Source organism: Equus quagga, chromosome 10 (assembly GCF_021613505.1).
Source record: "Equus quagga isolate Etosha38 chromosome 10, UCLA_HA_Equagga_1.0, whole genome shotgun sequence".
NCBI classification, from domain to species: Eukaryota; Metazoa; Chordata; class Mammalia; order Perissodactyla; family Equidae; genus Equus; species Equus quagga.
In genome coordinates this window covers 2424385-2448146 of record NC_060276.1, presented here as the reverse complement: position 1 = coordinate 2448146, position 23762 = coordinate 2424385, and the positions used below count along the sequence as shown (strand labels likewise).

General features: G+C 47.6%; 1 protein-coding gene across 9 annotated transcripts in view; it reads left to right on the top strand.

Annotated features, from left to right (window-relative positions):
- ZNF185 (zinc finger protein 185 with LIM domain) overlaps positions 1 to 21859 on the top strand; it is a 65885-nt gene extending 44026 nt beyond the window's left edge. For 6 of the 9 annotated variants that reach the window (XM_046672779.1, XM_046672783.1, XM_046672781.1 and 3 more), the window contains 7 exons: positions 5514 to 5708; positions 8535 to 8645; positions 9813 to 9887; positions 12184 to 12255; positions 13795 to 13897; positions 18498 to 18596; positions 19594 to 21859. In XM_046672779.1, the coding sequence (XP_046528735.1) occupies positions 5514 to 5708; positions 8535 to 8645; positions 9813 to 9887; positions 12184 to 12255; positions 13795 to 13897; positions 18498 to 18596 (655 nt within the window). In that variant the 3' untranslated portion in view covers positions 19594 to 21859. The remainder of the gene's footprint in view (positions 1 to 5513; positions 5709 to 8534; positions 8646 to 9812; positions 9888 to 12183; positions 12256 to 13794; positions 13898 to 18497; positions 18597 to 19593) is intronic. The other 3 variants (XM_046672785.1, XM_046672778.1, XM_046672784.1) reach the window with 3 other exon arrangements.
- Positions 21860 to 23762: the final 1903 nt, after the last annotated feature.

Here is a 23762-nt window from a genome sequence, read left to right as displayed (position 1 = left end):
GGACCCAGCTTGACCCTTAATTCTTCCTGTTTTTGGAAGCAGATAACTTTTAGATATACAGCCCAGAAGGTTCCCCTAAATTCTCTGCTTCTCTCCAGAAGCTCCCAGGGCCAGTCGTCCAGCCAAGCCCTTGGCTGGGTGAGTAGGTCCCTGTGTTTCAGGGATGCAAGGGGAGCCTTCCTTCAGAGCTCTACGTGTAAAGCTGTCTGCTTCATTGGCTGACATTTATCTCCATTTTCTGCTTTTCTTTTGTCTGAGAAAGAAAAAAAGGAGGTATTAATTATTCAACCCTAAAACTCTAATGGAGTATATAAAATGAAAAAAAAGTAAAAATAAGAAACAAAGGCAGATGGGTCGGAATTCTGGAAAATAATATTGAAGGGTCTTATAGAGGAAGAGGAGCTCAGGAGAGCGACATGGAGCTTATGGCTGCCTTGAGGGGGCAGGTTGGTGGAGCAGAAAGGCTGTGGTTGGATTAAGGTGGATTGAGGAGGGAGTAGTGGGTGAGGAAGTGCAGTTGGTGGAGGTACACAACTCTTTCTAAAATGTTGGCCATGAAGTGATGGCTGTGAGAGGGCCGAGTGGATGAACAGCTACAGGATGATGGGGAGGGCCTTCTAGAGTGCATGCTTATGTGCCCAGGGGAGGAAATACCCACCAGGTAAGGAGATTTGCTGTTTGAAAAGAGAGTGAGCAAACCTGAAGGTGAAGGGTCACTGAGGTCATGGTGGGGGTCGCAGGGTGGTAGGTTCTAGAGCCTTGGGCAGGAAGGAGAATGCTCTGTCTCTGAGACAGGAGGGAAGGCCGAGTGTGCTGTTTCTGAGGTGGGCTGCAACACCCTGGAAATGCCCTTTCTCTCTTCCTCCTAAGTAGTCCACCTCTTGGAGTGTGCTGAGGTGTGGCTGTGGACAAGTCCTCTTTCCAGACCCGGCTGGGCTCTCTATTTCCAGTCATTGGGTCTGGTCACTAGCATGGCACCTGTGTATACTAGGTTCATCAGGAATGGCAGCTTTTGGAGTCTGTGATCCAGGGGATTAAGGACCACTTACTGCTAATAGTCCCAAGTAGCAAGCAGTCCCTCAGCCCCAGTCCGGGCATGTGCCAGGAGGAAAGCCAGTTGGTGCACCCTGCTAGTGGACAAAGCTTGACTATCCTGGGATTTTAGGAAATGCAGAGGGAGGCAGAGAGAGAATTGCAAGGATGTAGGCAATGATAACAGCAGAATTGTTAGGGAGAGTGGATGGAGGGTAGGAAAAATCCTTGTTAGTATTTTAGAATGTCTGAATTGACCAGGTTAGAATCTTCGAGAACCCAGTCAGAATAGGGAATTCTCATGGGTGGGCTGGTTATTATTTCATGTGGGGACATGCAGGAGAGGACCAGGTAAAACCTTAGGCTATGAGAAATTGAGTTCTTCCATCAATTTGGCAACTTTTAATTTTTGTAGTCCATTAGCTCTACCATTTCAGATGACTGAGGATAAGGACAATATGACTTGGGGTACAGAGGAAGAACTTGTCGGGTTTCTTGGGTGACTTAACTGGTGAAGTGGATTCCTCAGTCACTTGACAGAGCCAGAATTCCCTATGTGGGGGTACTTGTTCTAACAAAAGTTTTGCAACAGTAGTGGCAATGGCCCTTTTAAAAGGGAACAGACATATGGTTGTAAGAACTTATTTTAAACCACGAGATTTAGGAGTGGAATGAAATCAAAATGCCAATGAAGAAAAGGTCCTAAATATCTGTATATTAGTAAAATCCCATAGGTAAGTGATGTGAATTTCGAATCGAAAACCACTGGCCTAGAATACACTGGATTTAAATTTAAAAAAGTAAAATTGCTACTAAGTTAGCATTTAAAATATCATTGAAATTATCACTGACAACACTGTGCTGCTGTTGTCTAATATCAGGCAAGGCAGCACCAGGACTCTGAGAAATGGAAGCATATCATGGGCAATGAGGGCACTGACAAATCTCTAGGAATTTTATATAATTTCTGAAATATTTATATATTTAACATTTTACCCATTAAATTTTAATTTAGGAAAGGCTCAGCATTATTTTGGGGGGGGATTTGACAATGCTTCCCATGCAATTTATACAATATTAAATAAACTTAATTATTTTTAGTACTTCTCTTATTACAAAGTGAAAGAACACATAAATCCTTTGGGCCCTCTGGGAAATCCCAGTGTCAGTTTTAGGTGTAAAAGATATATTGTATTTTATTTGGGGAAGGCAAAATGTCAAATGTTATCAGGAAATTTGAACATTTGACTAAATAAGATTATAGGATAGTGAGAAATAATAGTTATCTATTGAGTCAAAGTCACAAAAAAGTAGACCTAGAAGGTAACATGCTTGTAGACACTCTTAGCTCCTTTAAAATGAAAAAGCCTTTTAAAAAAATAATTGAGGACATGATACAGTCAATGTAAAGGATAGGACGTTAGTTTGATAAGACATAAAAACTTTGCATTTTAGACAGATTACTCAGGAGGAAACAAAGAGCATTTGTAACCTTTTATTAAGAGCAGACCAATGATCCAAGAAAATTTGGTTATTTTAACAGAGAGGAAGCCAAACTTTAGTTTTGCATTAGTATAATATTTGACATTAGAGCTTTTTTGAAAATCTTATAGTCTCAATAATTTTTAGCCAGTTTTGACCATGACAAATAAAATTTCTTTTCTGTGAACCTTTTAGAAGTTTTAAAACATCCATTTATATTCCATCTTACATATATTTTGGAACCACTGGTTATTTAAATTCAGGACAAAATTACTCTTTTTCCTTAACAAAAACATACTTGCATACTTTGCATACAAAGATGTTCCCCTTTGCCATTATCACTTTTAGTAGTTTCATTCATACATACTGATTATAATCTTTAACTATTAGTAACTTCTATTTTACAGAGAAGACTAGGAAGTAGATCATTTCGAACTGTCATATGCCAGCATTTTGTAGCAGACTGGTAAAGCTGATGAGTATCTATCTCACGAAATTTTATAGTTATATACTTTTTTATAGTCCAATTTTTCAGTGTGGATAAATGAACACATTTATTAACAGATCCAAATAGAGCTTCTCTGTACTATAAAAAATAAGAAGGAAAAAGTATATAAATTTAAAATTAGGCTTAATAATTAATGTTTTAGTATTTTATCTTACTTAGAAATCATCTAGGTATTTAATGAATATCTGTTAGTTAATTTAGCATAAGTCCAAGGTTTTAAATTACGAAAAGGATCTTGGAAACTGTCTTTAAGCTGACGTATTATAAAACATAATTTCTGTTGAAATAAAGTTTATCCAAATAATGACTCAGTTTGGTTAAAAGCAAATTTATATTGTTATAATCTTAAATATCTAGTAGATATAATACTAGCTTATTCGACTAGTACACCTGTTTAGGTTTAGGAAAAATATACACAAGTAGAATAAAAATATATGCTTCTATTATATGTAATGTTGATAACTCACAAGACATAGCTGTTTTTTATTAAACTAACAATATTAAATTAGTGTTGTTTGCCAAAAATTTACCTAAATTTTTTGAGCTTGAATTTTTAAAATATTCAGGTTAGTTTCTATAAGTATACTTATTCTTTTTTACATTCAAAGTATTAGAAATTGTTTCTTTATGAGAGTTTTAGGAATATTTAATTTATATGTGTTTATCTCTAAGTCAATGGGAATAGAGGATAAGGGATTTTGTAAGTTAATTTGGTAACACTAGCCAAAGGTAAGAAAATATTACACATATATAATGTACATATATACATAAACATACTGACAGACATCAATATAGATCTTACGGCTTTCATTGTAAATTTTCAGGCATGAGTCAGGTAAAACACAGAAATACAAAACTCACTGGTTTATATGAGTTGGCTCTTGTCTTTGCCCCACGTTATATTTTTATCAGAATTGTGTTTCTGGCAGATGGGACAAGTTGAGGTTACCTGCTCAACATGAAGGCTAAAGGTTCCTACTGATATTTGTAGAGGAGGCTTTTAAGATTTTTTTTTTTTGCCCTGAAATAATGTGATCTTTTGGAGACTGTAGACTAAATTTTGGGTGAGAGACCAAGGAGCAACCAGACAGCCGTCATGGTGTCTCCAAAGCTTATCTACCTTGATAAAATAGCCAAAGTGTTTCCAATTACGTTTTTTTAGCCTCATATGGTTGTTTTCCAGGTTCCTGAAATCCTGGACAGCCCCCAGTGGGAGCAGGAGCCTAAAGGACCACGTATTGGTCCTAGACACATCCAGGAAGGGACGTCCTGCAGGACAGATAATTTGGGATACTGGGAAGCAATAGTAGGTTCCTTGGAGAGTTGACAGGAAGAAGGGAATGAAGAAGTGACGAGTTAGTATAGACAGTTCTTTCAAGAAGTTTGGCTGTTGGAGGGGGAAGAGAAGCGGGGGCGGGGGATGGAGACAGTGGTGGCTGAAGTTGAGAAAGGCCTTCTGGTTTGTTTTAATTTAAGTGATGAGCCCTCGCTTCTGCTGCTACCCCACGTCCTTCCCCAGAGTTAACGATGCTTAGTGTAGGGGTAACTACGTGATCAGACTGAGTCGCGGGGAAAGGGTCGAAGTTCCATACTGACTGCTATTTATGAACTGCAAGCAGACCTTCACTCCAGCCTTTTCATCTGTAGAAAAGGGATGAAAATGCTACTGCGTCGTAATAATAACTTCGAATACTTAGCAATAAAAAAAACGAAGTGCGAAAGCAAAGTGGCCACAATACGCATGCACGCGCGTGCGCGTGCGTGCGCCGGGATCCTGCGCGAATCTGCGAGCGTGTGGCCCGTGTGTGTGCGCCTGCGTGCGCCGCCATTTCCTGCAGCCGCGAGCTCAGAGGACGGTGCCCGCCGGGAAATGCGACCGGCAATAAGGAAAATGGCCGCCCTGGGCGAGATCAGCCTCGGCAGGGATTATTCTGCAGCAGTGCCCACGCCATCTGCTAGATGGCGCGCGAGGATCACAAATGGGGCGGGCCACACATCTCGCCTGCCCAGGAGCCTTTGGGTTTTCGTGATCCTTCTCCTCCGTTGTGCTGTCACCGGCCCGTCTGAGAATCTAGCGAGCCTGACGGTCCTGTTAACCTTCCATCGCCCGCACCCGGTCCGCCAGGGCAGCTTGGGGGAAAGGCCCCTTCCCAGAGAGCTGGGTCCCTGCAGGGCCTGGCTGCGTGCACGGGTCTTCTGAGCCCCGCTGCCTGGGGAGAAGACGGGATGACTTGGGGATTTTTAGGCAGGACGGAGTGACTGGGACGAGGAAAGCGACTGCCTTTGTTAGTGGGAAGGGAGCAGCGGTGCTGGAGCCCTCCCTAGGAGAAGACAGACTCTCCCCAAGGTGGGGGTCATGCCGGGCTCCTCTATGCCCCACCCTCCAGAAGAGGAGCCCGCTATCGCCACGGGAGGTGACATCAGTGTACATTGGGTGAGCAAGGACTGGTCCCACAGCACTCACTCCATAAGGGTGCTCATTCTTCCTCAGCGCCTTGGCTGGTTCTGAGGAGAAGAATGTGGCTGCCAAGGTGGGAGAGGCCTGGCAGGAGAGGCCCGGAACCCCGAGAGGTGACGAGGGAGACCCAGCTGCACCCACCCAGCAGCCTGCAGACCCCAGCACCTCAGAGCGGCAGAGCAGCCCCAGACCTGAGCCATTCATGGACCTGGACAGCCAGGGCAGCAGGTAAGGGCTATGCTGTGCTGGGCTCCTGTCTGCCCAAGCCAGAATTTTGTCAGGGGCCACGATCCAGAACAAACCCTAACACACTGGGCATGCCTGTTACCCTCTGCAGTTGTGACTGGCTAGGAGCCAGTGGGAAGCTGACCAGCATGGAGTATCCCAAGGTTAGGTCTCCACGGGCTTCAATTTGGAGCCACAGCATCAAATCTGTTAGACCAAGCCTGGCACAGAGAAGGTGCACAGAGAACCATGTTGTCTGGAAGCCATTTGGAGCGTGAAGACCTGGGTCAGGAGAGGGATAGGATGTTTTTGCCATTCATGGAGTTGGAAAGTCCCTGAGGAACATGTGCCCTGGTGTAGATGGGACTCCCTGCCAGAAATTAAGGATGTGGGATGAATTCTTCCACTGCCACCACCACTAGGATGGTTTTGCATGGCAGTGTTTAGGTGCTCCTTTTGCTCCCCAGAGGTCTTCTCCCAAAGCAACCATGAGTTTGGGAATAACCAAGATCCACAGGCCACAGCGTTAGAGATGTTACCTAAGTGCCTCCTGTGATCAGTTGTAGGTAGCAGTCATATACACCCTGAACAAGATGGCCAGGGCCTGTCCATCCATCCACCCACCCTCAGGGAGCACGTAGTGTACCAATGAATGAACATGACATCGGTAACAGAATAGTGATGACCATTAGCATTTGCTGCATGCCAAGAATGTGCAAGCACTGTTTTTGTGCTTTATGCATGCCCTCTCACTTAATTCTCACACCAACCCTGTGGAGGAGGTACTATTATTGTGTCCAATCTACAGATGAGAAACTGAGGAAGAGGGAGGTTAAGTAGCTTGCCAATAGTCATCCAGACAGGCAGTGGCCCAATTGGTTAGAACCCAGACAGTCAGAGCCCAGAGCCTGTACTGCTAATCACTGTGCTATATCTGCTGCCTCTCCATTTGTGATAGGCCAAGAAAAGAAGGAAACCGGGTGTCCTTGTGGAGAGGGGCCAGGGCAGGGGTGGTTGTAGCTAGGATGGTCAGGGAAAGCTTTTCTGCTGAGGAGGGTGTGGCTCAGTTGAGACCTGATGCACAAGGAGGAGCCAGCCTGGTAAAGAACCTGGGAAGACACAATTCGGGCAGAGGGAGCAGTATGTATGGAGGCCATGAAGGGAGAGTGAGTCTGGGAGAAGGGACTGAAAGAAGGGTCCTGTGGTTGGAGGGTAGGAGGTGAGGAGGGGATAGGAGACCAGGTGGGTGGGGCCAGGGCTGGATCCTGTAGGCTAGGGGGAAGAGGCTACACAAGGGTGGTGAAACGTTATCCAGTGAGGGATAGGGAGCTCTCCCGCTAGAGGTCTCCCATTGCTCACATTGCGGTCCTGGAGGAATCCCCATGGGATTTTTTTTTACCTTTTCCTCTCACCTCTGCTGTCCCCTCAACTATTGTGTTGGGTGTGGATCAGAGGATGCCAGGCACTTGCTAGTTGTTCAATCAGAAGAAGATGCTATTTCCTTCCTCTTGTAATCAGTCCTCACTCTCTGGCTCTGTATATTATCCCCCATCTGTCTTTCCAGGTTCCCATGGGCCTCCCCTCCTAGCCAATCCACCTTCTCCAGTCTTCATCATGCATTCCTGTGTCATAGGGTGACGTAGGAATAGGCACAGGGTGACTGGGTGCATTGAGGTGGGGTACCTCACCCAACCTGAGTAGGTACTCCAGAAGGGCTTCCTGGAGGAGAAGGTGGTGTTTTGTGCAAAGGTACAAGAGAGGTCAGTCAGTATGGCTAGAGCTTCAGGTACACATGGCATAGTTTGAGAAGATGAGCCTGGGGAGCTAGGCAGGTGCTCAATCATGATTGTTCTCCCCCTCCCCACTCTTAGACTAGTTCAGGTCCTGGGCACGGAATTCTCTTGCAGGGGTGTGATACCCGAGAGCCTAGGCCAGGTGGAGACAGCCACATCCAGAGCATGATCTGAGCAGCAGCACATTGGAGTGTGCACCCATAGAGCTGGCCCCGACACTGCAGGGGAGTGGGCAGACGTGAGGTAGATGGCACAAATGGGGAGGGATCACTGGTGGTGCCCAACAGAATGCCCTGAACTGCAGTGGGCAGCTACAGCAGCTTTTACTATGGGACTGGTGGCCTGGCAGCAGGCAAAGTGAGAGCAAGTAAGGGCCTGGCCAGAAAAAGGCCCTGTGAACTGCCTAGGAGGTCAGATTCCAGGCCAAGGGTTATGTGTTGCAGCTGAGAGGTGGAGATTCAGAAAAATCATTATACCTGTCAGTTTCCTGCCTCTATTGGTGGAAGATGCCTTCCAGAATGAGGTGCACCAAGTCTCTTCCTTGGTGATTCCTAAATTTATTTGTGCCTCTCTCCTTTGGCCTTGTATTCTCCAGAGAGTTCCCTGGAGGGTGGAGGGGGTGTTGATCCTAGGAAGGGGCTGTCCCATCCAATGAGGAAGTTAGCTGGGCTGTGTCTGTTAAGTTCCCTGTAGTCCCATGGCTCTGCTCTAACCAAGTGAGTCATAGTCCAAGGCCCTTGGCTGCAGTGGGAAGTTCTGGGTGGATACTGGAAGGGTTGGGTCTTGCCACTGACTCACAGTGTGACCTGGGTCACTCAGCCTAGGTTTTCTCATCTGTAAAGTGAGTAGTTCCACCCATGGGTCTCAGGAGCCTTGAAGAGTTCAGTGATTTGCAAGGGTTGTTTCAAATTCATCGGCATTCTTTTCAATGCCTTGAGGTGGCGGTCTCGGGATTAGGCCCCCAAAACCCTGTCTAAACTTGGAAGGTGTCAGCTGTCACTGGTGACCCACTCACCCCTCCCTCCACTTCTTTCAGGGTGAGAAACCCCTCAAGCTGTGCGGTCACTGTCACCATCACTGCTGCTGCTGAGCAGCCTCATGTTTACATCCCAGCCTCCCCAAGTGAACCAGACTCCAGCTCATCGAGGTAAGAAGGGACTATCTGGTAGATGTTTGCTGGGCTCTTTCCTCCCTGCACCTAAAGGCTTTTGTCCCATGTCACTTGCATGACATTACTCTAGTGCCTCCCCCACCTCCCAGCAGCCCATTGGTCAAGGGGCTACACAGTGCAATCCAAGTCACCTCAATATCACCTCCTGTTTGTGGGCCTGGACAGAATCCCATCATATCCCTTTCTCCCTATCCCAATGAGAAGCTGAGGTGGCACTTCCTAGGGCTCTGCCATCCATAGGACCTAGTTGATATCTCTTGGGGAACATGCCTGAGAAGGTCAAAGAAAGCCCACTGAGGCCAGAGCCTGTGTCTGTCTCTCTCGTTACCTGTTGTGAGGAGAGGTGCACACCTGCTCTCTCATCCACACTCCTGGCCCCACCCGCAATCTTAGAGTGCAGGAAGGGAGCCATTGCAGGGAGGCTGAGTGAGGGGCCGGTGTGTGGTGGGGGGATCAGAGGGTCCTTTGCTGACATCAAGCCAGCAGGCTGGAGTACACAGTATGAAAATGGGGTGAAATTTGGGTCTGTGGTCAGCCCAGCATGAGGCAGACCTTGTTTTCAATGTTGCCAGTGGCCTGTCCAGGGTGAGTTGATTTCCAGGCCTCTGGAACTCCAGGGGTGAGAAGGGAGAGGTTAGATTGCTGGTGTAGATTCTCACAGAGTGGCAAAGACTGATACTGTAGGATTGAGGCTTAGAGGCTTTCCTGGTCATGGGTGAAAGGGAAAGAAAACACAGAGAGGAGAATGGAAAGTCCGCTGAACTAAAGTCTGGGGCGGGGGTGGGGTGTGCCTCCCGCAGTGTTGAGATCTGCATGGAGGAGGACAGCATATTGCCACTGGCTGCAGGGAGCCTCTTTCTAGGACTCTCACATCCACACACGTCAAGCTGAACTAACTGATGGGCTTTGATTTCAGCCCGAGTCCGCAGAGGGCTCAGCTGTCCAGCAGCTCGCCTTTGCTGCTTTCTTTGCCTGGCAGTGGCTGGAGCCCACCAGCGCCTGTACCCCCAGACTTACCAGGAGCTCCTTCACTTCCTTCAAACCAGGTGGGGGTCCTCCTAGCCACGGACCCCTCCTTTGGGCCAGACCCAGTCCCCTAGAATCTTCCAGTATACCTCTTTCTGTTCTGCTCTGATCCTACAGCAAAGGGATTCTCTTCGTGAAGGAGTACATGAATGCTAGTGAGGTATCTTCGGCGAAGCCAGTGTCCCCACGCAGGTAAGAGCAAGTCCCCAGTCCTGCCAGGCCCTGTGTATCCTCATTCCTGCACCCCCAGTACTTCATCCAGGGCTTGGCCCAGAGTAACTTCTGTGTCATCATCTATCGAATGGATGAATGATTTGATTGCCCGCCGGGGTGAGTTCCACATTTCCGGCTGTTCTGCCTAACTCGGTGCCTTTGCATTCCCCCTTTACTGTTACTTCATCCCGCACCCTACTTCATCCCTTTCTGCCTGTCTTTGTTTCTTAGTAGACTACACGCTTTCTTTTATGAAATCCTGAGAGCATCACTCTTCACAGGGCTGGTGGGGCCCTTAGTTAATTCCATCCTGTTCCAGAACACAGGGCTTCCCTCTTCAGCTCTCACTCTCTTTCCAGCATGCCATGTTGCCTCATTTGAATACATTTGAGATAAGCATAACTTTTCACTTATCAGCTCTTCATCTGCTTGCTTCCTGATGCCATATGGAAGGGTACTTGCATGACACCTCAGTTAGAAACTAACCCACACTGAGACAGCAGCCCCTGGGAATGTTTTGTATGCCATAGCATTCCTACTGCTAGGGTGAGGATGCTGCAGAATGATGAGCATGCGTGTAGGGGTCAAGTTCAAGCACCAGCTTGGCCCCCATTGACTGGATCATTTTGGACAAGATGCTCAACCTTTCTGAGCCTCAGTTTTTTCATCTATGATTCCTTAGGGTGGTTTTTCTCAACAGCTTTATTGAGATATAATTCACATATCATAAAACTCACTCTTTAAAGTGTCAAATCCAGGGGTTTTTAGTAAATTCACGGTGTTGTGCAGCCATCACCACTATCCAATTACAGAACATTTTCATCACCCTGAAAGGAAACCCCTTACCAATGAGCAGCCCCCCATACGACTAGCCACAGCCCCTGGCCACTGACCTATTTTCTGTCCCTATAGCTTTGTTCAGGGAGTTTTGAAATTAGAAATAATGTATGTAGAACTTCCAGCACCCCCAAGGGAGCTGTCTTTGCCGTTTAGCATTTGCCTCTGTGAGTGTCACTTGACTGAACTCTGTCCATCTCCTGGTTTTTCTTCTCCCAGTCTCACGACTCTATTAAATTTAATTATTACACTCTGACAGTTAGATTTACATTAAAATTGAATTTAATATTCAGTCAAAATATTACCTTTTATGGGGCTGGCCCTGTGGTGTAGTGGTTGAGTTCACGCACTCCACTTCAGCAGCCCACGGTTCGCAGGTTCAGATCCCGGACATGGACCTAGCACTGTGCATCAGGCCACACTGTGGCAGCATCCCACATAAAACAGGGGAAGGTTGGCACGGATGTTAGCTCAGTGACAGTCTTCCTCAAGCAAAAAGAGGAAGATTGACGACAGATGCTACCTCAGAGCCACTCTTCCTCACGCACACACAAAAATATTGTACATCTTATGAAAAAACGGTAGACTTTCTTTATTGGATAATGAGACTTGTGTAGTCTAGTGTGTTTTCCCCTTTTGCTTTACCTTCCAGACGGCTTAGAGATAAGCTTAATCCTCTGAAGCAATCAGAACCTGGGCTGAAATTCTAGCTCACCCCTTACTCCGAGCATGACCTTAGGCAGGTCACTTAGCCTCTGAGCAGCACTTTTCTTAACTACCTCCTGAGGTCACCACCACATGGCTCCAGTGAGAACGGTAGCTTCACTAAATTGTATCCCAGGGCTTGTAAGCTGATCACCCTTCTCTGGCAATAGTTTTTTTTTTAAAAAAAGAATTAGTTTTCATTATAAAAAATCATATTATGAAAAATGAAGATACAAAAAGGAGATAGCCTCATCCCTAACCCCACCGTGTAACCCAAGCCCAGGTATTACATTGGAATGTTTCCTTCCCTTTTTGGTTCCTGTCCCTGGTACCTAATTTCTGCTGTGAGTGGGTTCCTGGTGACGGTCACATTATAACCTAGACACCTATGTGGGGAGAAAAGCCCTGCTCCTTTCCCACTGGTCAGGGAAACTGGGAGTCTTCCGGGCATACACAGCCTTGAGAATCCCAGCCCCCCGCCCCCCCGTCGTTTTCCTCACCGTGGCAGATCTTTGCCCCCCATGCAAGGGCTCTTCTCCAAGAGAATTATGCCTCCTTGGCAGCAAGTTCAAAGCTTCCCCTGCCATTTAGCATAACAGATGACAGCTGGCCATGCAGAGTCATATCTCAGCTTGTGGCCACAGGGTTAATCAGAAAAGCGTTCCCCACTCATGACTAGTAGTGATCTGGCTCCCGTCTTCTGCCCTCTTCTCCCCCCTCACACTCTCTGAAGCATCAGGAGCGTTGAGGACTCATTCAACATGGAGAAGAAATCCCCATGTGACAGCATCCCTTACTCTGAGAGGTAAGTCTGCTGTCTTACCTGGGAGCTCTGACCCACTTGCAGATCTGTCACATCACTGCGTAGGGTGGTGCTTCCCTTATTGGGATGGCACACTTGTGGCAACTAAAGCCTTTAAACCGAGCTAAGATCAGAAGACAAACACATAGGCCTCTGAGAAGGGAGATGGTGGGGTCCGAAAGCCCAGGGGCTCGTGTCAGCAGGAGAGGCCCCTGGGATTAGAACCAAATTGATGACTTAATGAACCTGCAAATCTGACCAGATGGAGAAAAGCTACAAAAGAGAGTGGTGTGTGGAAAATGAAGAAAAGTGGACTGCTGTCATCAAGAAGCCAGAAAAGAGCCAAGAAGAGCCATTCATTTGGAATAAAGGAACCTGCAGAGAATACCTCATTCAGCAGTTTCAAAAACTGACACTAAATGACAGCAGTCATAAGATAGTCTTAATGATAAAGAAGCCCTATTTTTAAATTCTTGGAATAGGGTAGAAAGGAGTCTTAGAGATGTAGTTCACTCAGGTCACAGTGAAGGAAACAGGTCTGGAAGGGGTAAATAACATGCCTTAAGTCACACAGGGAGTCAATGGCAGAGCCAGGACTAAACCCTTAGTCAGGGATGTTTCTACTGACTGTGGACTAGAACTGGTTTTGGTAAAACATGCAGGAGGAGCAGGGCTGTGATGAGGGCAGGAGTCTTTAGCAACACTGTCGAGAGACAGCCCTGGGCCAACAGCAGGACAGAAGGACCAAACAGACATCCCTGGTAATTCTGGGCCATTGAAGGGAGCCAGAGTGGCTCCAGGTTGGTAACACCACCCTTGGCTCCTATTCAGAAGGAGACCCAAATCTCTGGAAGAAAGCACCCCCACTTTAGACCTGAAGAGTCAGGGCAGGCAGTTCTGTCTGAGGAGGAAAACCAGGGGTGACTCAGGAACAAAGGCAGGAATCCTGGACCTGGGGAGATACTCAAGCTAGAAGTTGGTATCTAGAACTTCAGCCTGAGATCCCAGCAGGCTCTACAGGCAGACTGACTGTGTGATAGTTCCTGGAGTACCACAGGGGCAGGGTGTGTCTGAGAATGTAGGGTCCAAAAGGCACGGCTCATTGGTCCCAGGTGTGAAGAGAAAGGCCACCGAGGCAGGGTGCCAGGTAGGGCATACAAGGACTTGTCTCCTGTAGGAGAAGACATGGGTCTTCCTGTTCTGGAGGGGAGCTGGACCCCCTAAGATGATATGCCAGGCAAGGTGGCAGGGAGAGGCAAGCTGCCTGGAATAAGAATCACATCAGGGTCTCCTCACACATGATAGTGAGGATGGTGAAGATATATGACCGGTTCCTGGAAATAATGCAAGAGTCTACAGTGCGCTGAGGCCTGGGCAGGCCCAGGGCCATGTGGCCAATTGCATACCACAGGAAAAGATGGCAGGCTGGGAATCCTGGCAGGAAACCTAGGCCTGGCTATGTCGAACCAGAGGACCTGGCTGCGTCACATCAGTAGTCTGCATGCCAACCTGACTGCTGAGTTCTTGCTTTTCATCTCACAGAACAACTGGAGGGATCTGTACTTACTGCAGCTGGGAGATCCGAGATTGCCCAAAGATTACCCTAGAACATCTTGGCATCTGCTGCCATGACTATTGCTTTAAGGTAAGGAAGAGGGGTGGTGCAGCTGAGAACACTGTCCAGAGATAGGGAGTCTTATGGGTTCGGAGAGTATGGAAAAGGCTCGATCTCTGTATGATTATGCTCCATCTCAGAGGTTTTGCAGAGCTTGGAGTTGAATGAGCTCCCAACTCCAAGGAAGTGAATAAGTGCTGGCAGTTCTGTGTGTTTAGTGCTGTGGGGGAGGCAGAAGTGGTCTTCTAGGGAAAGACTAATTCCCAGCAGTGGGCCAAGAAGTGTGAAGGCCCTAGGGCAGGAGCGTGGAGTATTGTAGCTCGCATGGCTGGAATGGCATGAGTAAGAGGTGAGCAGTAGGAGCTGAGGTCACAAAGATAGCTGGGGGCTGGATCATGTAGGCCTCGGAGGACACAGAAAGACTTTGAATTTTTTTCTAAATACAATTGGAACCTACTACAGGGTTTGGGTGGGGTAGTGACAAGGTCTGATTCATGCTTTTTAAAGGATCCCTCTGGCTGCTAGGTGAAGGAAAGACTAGAGGGGCAAGAATGGAAAAAGAGAGACCAGAGGAGACTGTTGGAGTAGATCAAACTAGAGCAAACAGTCACTTGATTAGGGAGTTGGCAGTGGAGCTGACAAGATGGCCGCTGGATTGGGGTTACTGTTTGAAAGTAGAGCCAGCAGGTTACAGGGTGTGAGAGAGTGAAAGGAGTCAAAGGAAATTCAAGCTTGGGGCCCAGGCCATTAGCTGAAAGGGTGGTGGTGCCGTTTACTGCAATGGGCAGGACTTAAGGGGAGCAGGTATTCACGAGGGAAGGTGGAGCCCGGCGAAACTGAATATGCCTCAGGGAGAGCTATGTGGGAGGTCACCTGGTCATTTGGATGTATAAATTTGCCTTCCAGGGAAAGGCCAGGGCTGGGAGTTCACGGGGCATACATTTTCCCTGAGCCATCCCTGAGCTGTCGAACCTTCCTGGGTGGGTGGTAGGAGGGCTGAGGGCTGAGCCCTGTGGCTTTCTGGCATTTAGGGATGGGGTAGAGGAGAGGGTTTATAGAGGAGGCTGAGAAGTAATGGAGAATATGGTACCCCCAGTGACACAGTTTCTCAGAAGACTGCAGTGGTCACCCTGTCGTGGTTGCTGAGCGATCAAACAGGATGAAACCTGACAGTTGACCACTGAATTTTGCAGCATGGTGATCATCGATGACCTCAGTAGGAGCAGTTTTGGTGGCGTGATGGGGACCGAAGCCTGACTGGAGTGAGCTCATGGGAGAATAGGACATGTAGAAATGGAGAGAGGGGGGCTGGCCCCGTGGCGGAGTGGTTAAGTTCGCGCGCTCCGCTGCAGGCGGCCCAGTGTTTCGTTGGTTCGAATCCTGGGCGCGGACATGGCACTGCTCATCAGACCACGCTGAGGCAGCGTCCCACATGCCACAACTAGAAGGACCCACAACGAAATATACAACTATGTACCGGGGGGCTTTGGGGAGAAAAAGGAGAAAAATAAAATCTTTAAAAAAAAAAAATAAAAAAAAAAAAAAGAAATGGAGAGAGGGAGTCTGAAAGACTCTCTTGAGGGGTTGGCTTTGTAGGGGAGCAGTGCAAGCAGCCAGCGGCGCAGAGGTGCTGAGCATGGGTTTGTGCTGACGGGAGTGATGCAACAGAGAGCAAATACTGATGATGCAGGAGAGAGACAGGTTGGTAGGAGAGAGAGATAGGTACCAGTTCACATGTGGGTCACATACAAAGAGGTTCCCAGATTGGGTGGAGGAAGAATAAGGAATTTCTTCAGCCGTTGCTTCTGTGTTCTCAGCCAATAAAAATAGGGTCATCTGTGAGTGAGGGGTAAGGAAGGAGTGTTGGATGTTTAAGGAGAAAGGGGAGGGTGTCTCAGAGGGGAGGGCAGATGGACGAGAGGGAAGTGGGGGCTGTGCAGAGCCGGCTTGATGTGAGGGCTCATGGATTGCTACCGAGACCGGTCAGCGTGGTCCTGTGTTGTTCCCCGCCATGCTCTGGCAGGAGTGAAGCAGGGGGAGTTGCATTTACTGGGGTGGAGATTTTGCCCGGTGACTTGGCAAGATTGAGACTGTGCGCAAGGGAACAATAACAGTGAGGTGGTGGGCTGGTCCACATATTGAAGGTCCCAGTGGTGACAGGGACTTGTACAAGTGAGCTGGAGGATGTGGGAGTCAAGGAGTGGGACATCTGACTTGCAGATTTAGGATGCAGTGCACTTATTGGTAGTGACAAGGGCAGCAGTTCTCACACTTGAGCACGTGTCAGCATCCCCTGGAAGGCTTGTTAAGACATAGAGCACTGGGCCCCAGTCCAGTTCCTGACTCAGTAGGGCTGAGTGGGACCTGAGAACTGGCCTCTCTAACAAGTTCCTAGGTGATGCTGAGGCTGCTGGTCCAGGGACCCCACGTAGAGTCTAGCCAGAGCAGTGGCTGAGGCAGAGAAGGGGCCCAGAACATTGAAGGAAAGGAGTGGAAGGCCAGTAGTGGGGAGCTCCTCCACCTGTGTGGATCCAGGATGAACTCACAATAGGACAGGAGTAGTGGTGGAAGGAGAGAGAATGATCTGGATATAAAAATCATTGACAGAGAAGCATGGCCTGGAGAGCAGCAGATGTTTACAATAAGAAGGTGGCAGGAGGAATAATTTGAGGGCAAATGGTCTTCCATGAACTCCAAGTAGGATTATATTTTTCAACCTAAAGATCATGACATGTGGTTTGGCAAAGAACATTTTGTTTTCCTGATTCCTGGACTTACATGAAAAGTCCTAAAAGATTTTGTCAACTTTTGGTTATATACTTAATTACAGGGAAGCCTGTTAAACACAGAGCAAAATGACGGGAGTGTGAGACCTAAGGAACTCTTGACACTAAATGTTGGGGGGAGGGTGCAGTCAGAGTGGGCCCGAGTCCCCAGGCAGGCTTTGTGAGGGAGGTGGGCCTAGAGTCGGGAGTGAAGGGGCACACAGGTATTTTCCAGGTGGCTGAACATGGGCAAAGGCCACTGCACGTGGCCGTGGGGCAGCACACCGTGATGCATGCAGAGGAGGAGTAGGAAAGCAGGAGGCCGGGGTGCGGGAAGAAGAGGCATGGAGGGGCAGAGATCTTAAACTCGGCTGATCGGGCCTCACATAAGGGCTGAGGAAGTTGGAGTTGTGGCAAAATAGTGAGAGCTTGATATTCTTGGTGGATTCTTGGAAGATGGGCCAGGAGCACAGAAGTGGAGAGGGTGTCATTTCTCTAGGATCGCAGAGCCGCTCAGAACCCAGGGTCACAATCCGGCTCCAACATCAGAGCCCACGTGATCCCAGCCACACTCTGCTGCCTCCCAGGAAATGTCATCTCCTTACTCAATTTCATTTGTAGAAACCAGTTCGTCACTACCCTTAATTGTAGGTTTTTCTTATCTTTATTAAGTTGACATAACATTTTAAAATATTAGTTTGTATGGTTACATTTAGGAAAAAAGAGAGGACACCCATGGCTACAGCATCATAGCAACTCTTCAGGGGTCCTGTTCTCCACAGTGTGAGGCATGTTGCAAGCCCAGATTGTTGATTTTTTTCTGTGTTCCTAAAAGGGACCCCCTAAATGGGTCTGCACCGTCAGTTGGCTAAGTTGAGGTTCAAGTCCTGGTCCACAGTGACTAAAATGATAGAAACATGATACATGAATCAGAGGACTAATTAATTTACAGTGAGAGAGAAAACTGCCAGGAGAAAGGAACTGAAAAGTAGAAAGAGCCAGCTAGAAGCTTGCCGTTGGAGAGGGGCTTGGTGAGAAGGAGCAGAGGGAGTTGAGGATCTTAGCAGCTGTTCTCCACTGCTGTCAGCACCCTTTGCAAGCTGGAAGCCAGAAGGCTCAGCCTGGGGCAGGCCTAGAGATGGCTGGAGACCCAGAGTCATGGGGACTCGGGCTCCTCTTATTTGAGACTGTCGGCAGGCCACCCTGCCCTGACCCCAGGATCAGGAGGGTCCACTGCACATGGCTGGCTCTTGTCATCCTTTAGGTGTTCACTGGAGAGGCAGGTTTGAGAGTCTTGAGGTCAGAGGGTCCGGACTGCTGAAATAGCCTTTTATTTTTATTTCCTTGGGCCTTTGTATCACCTTCCTTTGGACCTTAAATATCACAACTAATGTCCCCCAGCCCTCCTACATCAGCAGTGACCTTGCCATTTACTGAGCAATTACTTTATGTCTGGCCAGGGCTGAGTGCTCTAGGTGGGCTGCTTCACTACATGCTCCCACGACCTGCCAGCGTGCCCATTCTATAGCCAAGGAAAGGGAGGTGCGGAGCACCTCAGTAACTTGCCCAACCCCACCCAGCTAATAAGTAGTGTGGCTTTAGGGCTCAAACGCGGGCCCAATTCTGAAACCTGGGCTCCTAACCACTATGTGATTGTGCTGCCTGCTAGTTTTTGTGATTTTTTTCTTTTTTCAGTTTGAATTTTGTCTCTCTTTTCTGCTATTTTTTTATTGTTTGCTTCGAAGTCTAGGATGTGCCACCAGCTCTGTACCTGCCTGCCTATCTTGGTCAGGCGCCCCTTCCCTATGCCACTTGTTGATGTTGCTTTACCTGTGTGTTGACCTCCAGCTTGCTTTCTCTTTCAGTGTGGGATTTGCGGTAAACCAATGGGTGAGCTCCTGGATCAGATCTTCATTCACCGTGACACCATCCACTGTGAGAAATGCTATGAGAAGCTCTTCTAGGTGGGTGCTGGCACCCCAAGGGCCAAGCAGCCAGGAGACTTATTAGGGGAAAGAAATGTGCCCTGGTCTATCCCTGAGTCTTGACCAGGACACTGCTATCTCTCTTAGCCTGTATGTTCAGGAGGCCCCAAGTCCTCATGTCCCTATTGCCTTATGATACTTTGAAGTCTCAGGTGGCACAGATAATGACCTTCCCCGGGGACACTTCTAAGTTGCAGGGGTCATAGTCTCTTCCTGTCAAGAAGTGCTGTCTGTGCAGCACCTCAGCTGAGCCCTCTAGCTGCTCTGAGGTGCCGGCCAGGCCTGTGCTGTTAACCTCATTTGGGGACAAGGAAATAAAGACCTAGAAATGAAAAGGATCTGGGGAACCCCGTAGCTAGTGGATGGCAGACTCAGGACCTCAACCTCGCACTTCAGGTTCACATCCAGGGATCTCTGCTACAGTCCCTTGGACCACCTCCACCATTGCTCATATAGTGTCAAATCAGGACTTGACAGGCAAAGTGTTCAGTTAAACGAGATACAGCTTGGGGCCAGCAGCAGGTAAAGGCGAGAATAAGCTGGCATGCGTGGGTGGGGATGGTGCTGTCCTGGGGCTGGCCCGACCAGGAAGGGCTGCTTGGGCAGTCTCTGGGCCACATTGCCATCACTGCCTGAGGAGAGGTTTGCCTGTTAAAAGCCCAGTGTCCCAACTGCGTGGGGCCTAGTGCCAACAGGACACTGCCGTTCCAGATCCTGGCAGTCCCTCCTCCTTAGCACCTCCTCAGCTAGAAGCACAGATCAGAATACCTCCCTTGAAGGCAATGGGAGTGGGTGGCCACCAGGCTCTCCACCGGCTACAAGCATGTTCTGTCTTCTCTCCAGAAGATGCATTGACTTGGACTGTTGCTCCTGATGCCTGGAGCAGTCAGCCACGCCAAGAGCCTCTGACTGGTCATCGGGTTGGATGTGTATTTCCAATCTCATGGCTACTTCTATTTTCTTTTCGCTCCCTCAGGCTGAGAAGAAGCTGATGACTCCTGGACAAATTTGGCTGTCCGCAGTTGCCCCAAGTTCCCTCACTTCCTCCCTCCCCATTTGATTTCTTCATGCTTTTGCCTTTCTCAAGTTGAACCTTCTTACATCCAGTAGTGTATCTTAATGATGCTATGATCACTACTTGTGTGTGTAACTTTTTATAGCTTAGAAATCACGTCACATCCAATGATCTCATTTCAGGCTCAAGCAGAGAGGATTGAACAAGGATTCCATCTTGGCCTAAGACAGGTCAGCCTCCTTGTATGATAGGCATGGGCAAGAGCATGGGGTTCATTATGTCCTGACTCTTGGGACAGAGAGCACATCCCATTCTGGTTCACCACTGTGAGTGTACCTTTGGGACTTGAGAGCAGAAGGAGACCCCCTGAAGCTTCTGAGGGGCCAGGTTGAAGACTGTTGACCATCCCTGGTGGGTAAATTGCAGACACTGAGTGCTAGGGATTGGCATAGGCTAATGTTTGGCTTGCCCGTTTGCCGTATATATTTTTTAAACTTTTCATACACTTTTAAAAGTAGGTAGTTACTTTTGATTGAGTTCTATAGCAGATTTTAGTTTTACCTCTTTCTACTCACCTTTCTCTATAGCTGAGTTTTGTCCCACAGGCATGTGGGGATGTATTAGAAAGTTTACACAATTAGGTTTAAATTCTATAGGATGTGATTCTTGGGGGGCTACTGACCAAAGGGACATCTGTGTTTGAATCTTGATAGGTCATCAATACCTTTGCCCTCAATTCCCAATCCCTAATCTTTATGCAGAAATCCTCTAAAGTAGGTTTTAGGGTATATAGGCTCTAGCAGGATTAAGAAGGGTGAAAAGCAGCCGACATTTCTTGAGGCCTTGCTACATACCAAGCATTATCACAAAGTCATGACATTGATCCCCATACTAATCTTGTGCAGAGGGCATTCTCATCCCCAGTTTACAGATGAGGATATTGAGGCTCAGAGAGATGGTCATTGCATTGTGCAGAACCATTGCTGTCTCTCTCCACTAACAGTAACCACAACGGTGAGCATCGATTCAGTGCTAAGTATGTGTCAAACACTGTGTGGAGGATACCTAATCCTACACCAGGTAAAACTGGCCCCCTCAGGCCTCCTCTGAGGCACAGTCTTACAAAGAGGGGGAGGTGTGAAATCACTTCTCCTGTGGGCATCCTGGGTCCCCCTGTGAAGTACCACAGAGACCAAACTGTCCCCCTTCTCTCTCCTCCCCTTTCCACGAAAACACTTCTGAACTGAGATGGTCTCAGCTGGGAAGAGATTTGACTCACAGACCTTCCCAAGAGGAGCTTGTCAACCCAGGGAAAGCTCTAGTGGGCTAGCCAATCTGAGCACAGGGCCTTCAGCGACCTCGTATATTCCAGTCCAGAGCCTGTCCCAAACTAGCAGCAACTGCTGGGGCCCCAGGTCCTCAGAATGTGGAAACCTATCACCAGCTGGACAGATGCAGGCCCATCCATGCAATTAGGTGATTCTCTGCTTGGCTTCACCTGGGCTTCTCTACCTTTGGCACCAGCATCACTGTGTAAGCTCCCCAAGAGGAGGAATAACCTGAGGGTTTTTCTGATGAAAAATGAAGGCCTCTTCTCTTGATTTAATTAGAAAATGTCTCTCCATCTCTCTCCAGTTTCTGAGCCCTGTGCACATTGGCTGGTAGACTGGTTCTTCCTGTCAAATGATCAGAGAGGATCCATTTATTTGCAAAGAGATGCATCAGATTTGCTCTGGACGGGGAAAGTGGTACAATATGACATGTGCTGACACTAAATATGACTGGTCTTCCTCAAGTCTAGCCCTCAGCATGAGCCTTGGCACATGGTAGGCACTGACACGTAGGGGCTGAATGAATGAGTGAAAGGGAAAAAAAGGTCGCTCTTTGGGTGGGAGGTGCCATCCCTGAGTCTTGGTGCTACAGACCCGGCTGATGGAGTTCAGGATGAAAAGGTCCAAGATAGGCTGGCTTCCCTACCTTCAAGATACACTCTGCTTTTAAGGTAGTTTTAGAACCAATATGCAAGATAGTGACAGAAAGCTTGTGAAATCAGCATTGATTTCAATCCAAAACAGCCTCTCTCATGGCTCAAAAGGCACAGAATTCTGCAGACTTAAGGAAGAGGGGTGGTTGCATTACACTTTTGCTTTTTAATTGCCTAGTGTTTTTAATCATACTTGCTTAACCCACATTAATGTACACAATTATAATAAATGTTAAGATATTACACGTGTTAAAGTTTCCTTTTTTAAGTGTAATAATTTGGTATACTTGGCTGTGTGATTTATTTTCTCCTATTACCTGAAGCCATTCTCTCTTCAAAAGCAAATGCTTTAAGAAGTATCAAATCTAAAGAGAAAAGAATAGGAAGGTCGAGAAACTATGCATGCACAGACAGTGTGGAATTCTAGACTTATCAGATCTTAACAAAGAATATTTTATTCTTTTGGGTCCATCCTCTCTTTCATTACTGTTGCAGACAGATGACCACCTAGTCCTTATTGCACACTTGCAGTGACCAGGAGCTCAGTCCCTTACAAGCCCATTCTGTCTGTAGACAGTCCCGTTATCTAATGCCATCTGTAGGATTTCTTTCCTTCTGAATGTCTTCTGAACACTAGGCTCTGCCTGTGAATGGTGCCTGTGATACCACACCCCCCGCCATGCTCTCCACTGCCCAGGGAACTACTTCTGTCTGCACTCTTCATAATGTGATCAGCATAATTTCCTCCTCTGGGTGCCTTCTTCACCTACTCTCTGCTTGGGAGTGTGTGAGTCTCTCTCTGAAGCTTCCTTTGGCTATGAGAGATTGCTACAGGACATTTTTTGTGAGTACTGTTTGCACATTCATATTTTTAACAGCTTTATTGAAATATATTTAATACACAAGGAACTGCACATATTTAGGGCGGACTTTTATTCAGAAGAATTATTATAGGGGGAAGAGACTTGCAATAGGGGGAGGGGTGCTTTTACAATAGCGAGAATGCTGTGACCAGAAGCTCTGCAAGCATCTGAAGAGTTAGGCAAAAAGAGTTTTTCTTTTATAAAGAGGAGTAAGAAAGGCTAGAAAGAATCAAATGTGGGGAAGTAGGGTAAAAAGGTAGCATGATGGCACAGTAGATCGGCAAATATTTCCCCCTGGGGCCAGCCTTTTCCCAGGAGAGGCTGCTGGCCGGCTTCGGCTGTGAGTAGGCCAAAGTTCAGGGGCCTGGAGGAAAGAGAGAAGCAAAACCAAAGTTTGATTAACAAGCATTTTGTTCCAGTTTACCAGTGGGTACAAAATTTAGCTAATTATTTTTGAGGCAAAGAATGGGAATTTGGAGGGTCTGTCTGGCCTTGTCATAGAGAAACAAGAGAGGCACCCTTGAGTCTCATCTAAGTCCTATGGGGAAGCAGGGTTCTTTACAGTAAGCCACTTCACAGGACACAAAGTACGGCTTTCTTTGCTCTTTCCAGGGTCAGAGGGCTCATGTAAAATTCAGCATTGTCAGTTTCTCCTATTGTTCAAGACAAACAACATTCATTCACCACTCAACAGACTAGAGGGGTCATTGATCTAAGTTGGGCAAAGCAGGGTCTAAGAAACAGTCTCCTGAGGACTCTTAGAGGCATTGCTCCTGCAAAATCAGCTGAATCATCTGTTGAGAAGTGATGGCAAAGGGCAGTTATTTTAGTGTCAGGCATCTTAAGACGGGGGTGCCTCTCATATAAAGGCCCGCATGACCTTCCTTACTAACCCAGTTAGTGACTTGTTCCAGAGAAATTTGGCCCCTGCGTGGTGTGCTGGGGTGATAGTCCTCTAAGGTATAGATCAAGTCATTGGCCTTTAACTCTCAGTGCTGCTTCAGATTCTGGCAGGGAAGGCCAGCTTCAAGGCAATCTGGAGTCTCCATGAGGATCTGGGCAGTCAGGTTTTAGGTCCTGGTAATGCCAAATCAGGAAGGAGGGAGAAAAATGAGAAGTGTTAGTTTGGAAGGTTGTAGTCAGCTACTGAAGGAAATTCGATACTGAAATTGACATTGAATATCAATTCCTTCAATATTGATCAATTCCTTCAAGATATTGAAGGAATTCAAAACTGAAAATTTGGTAAGGGTTGACAATGTGTGCAAGATCACAGGGTTCAT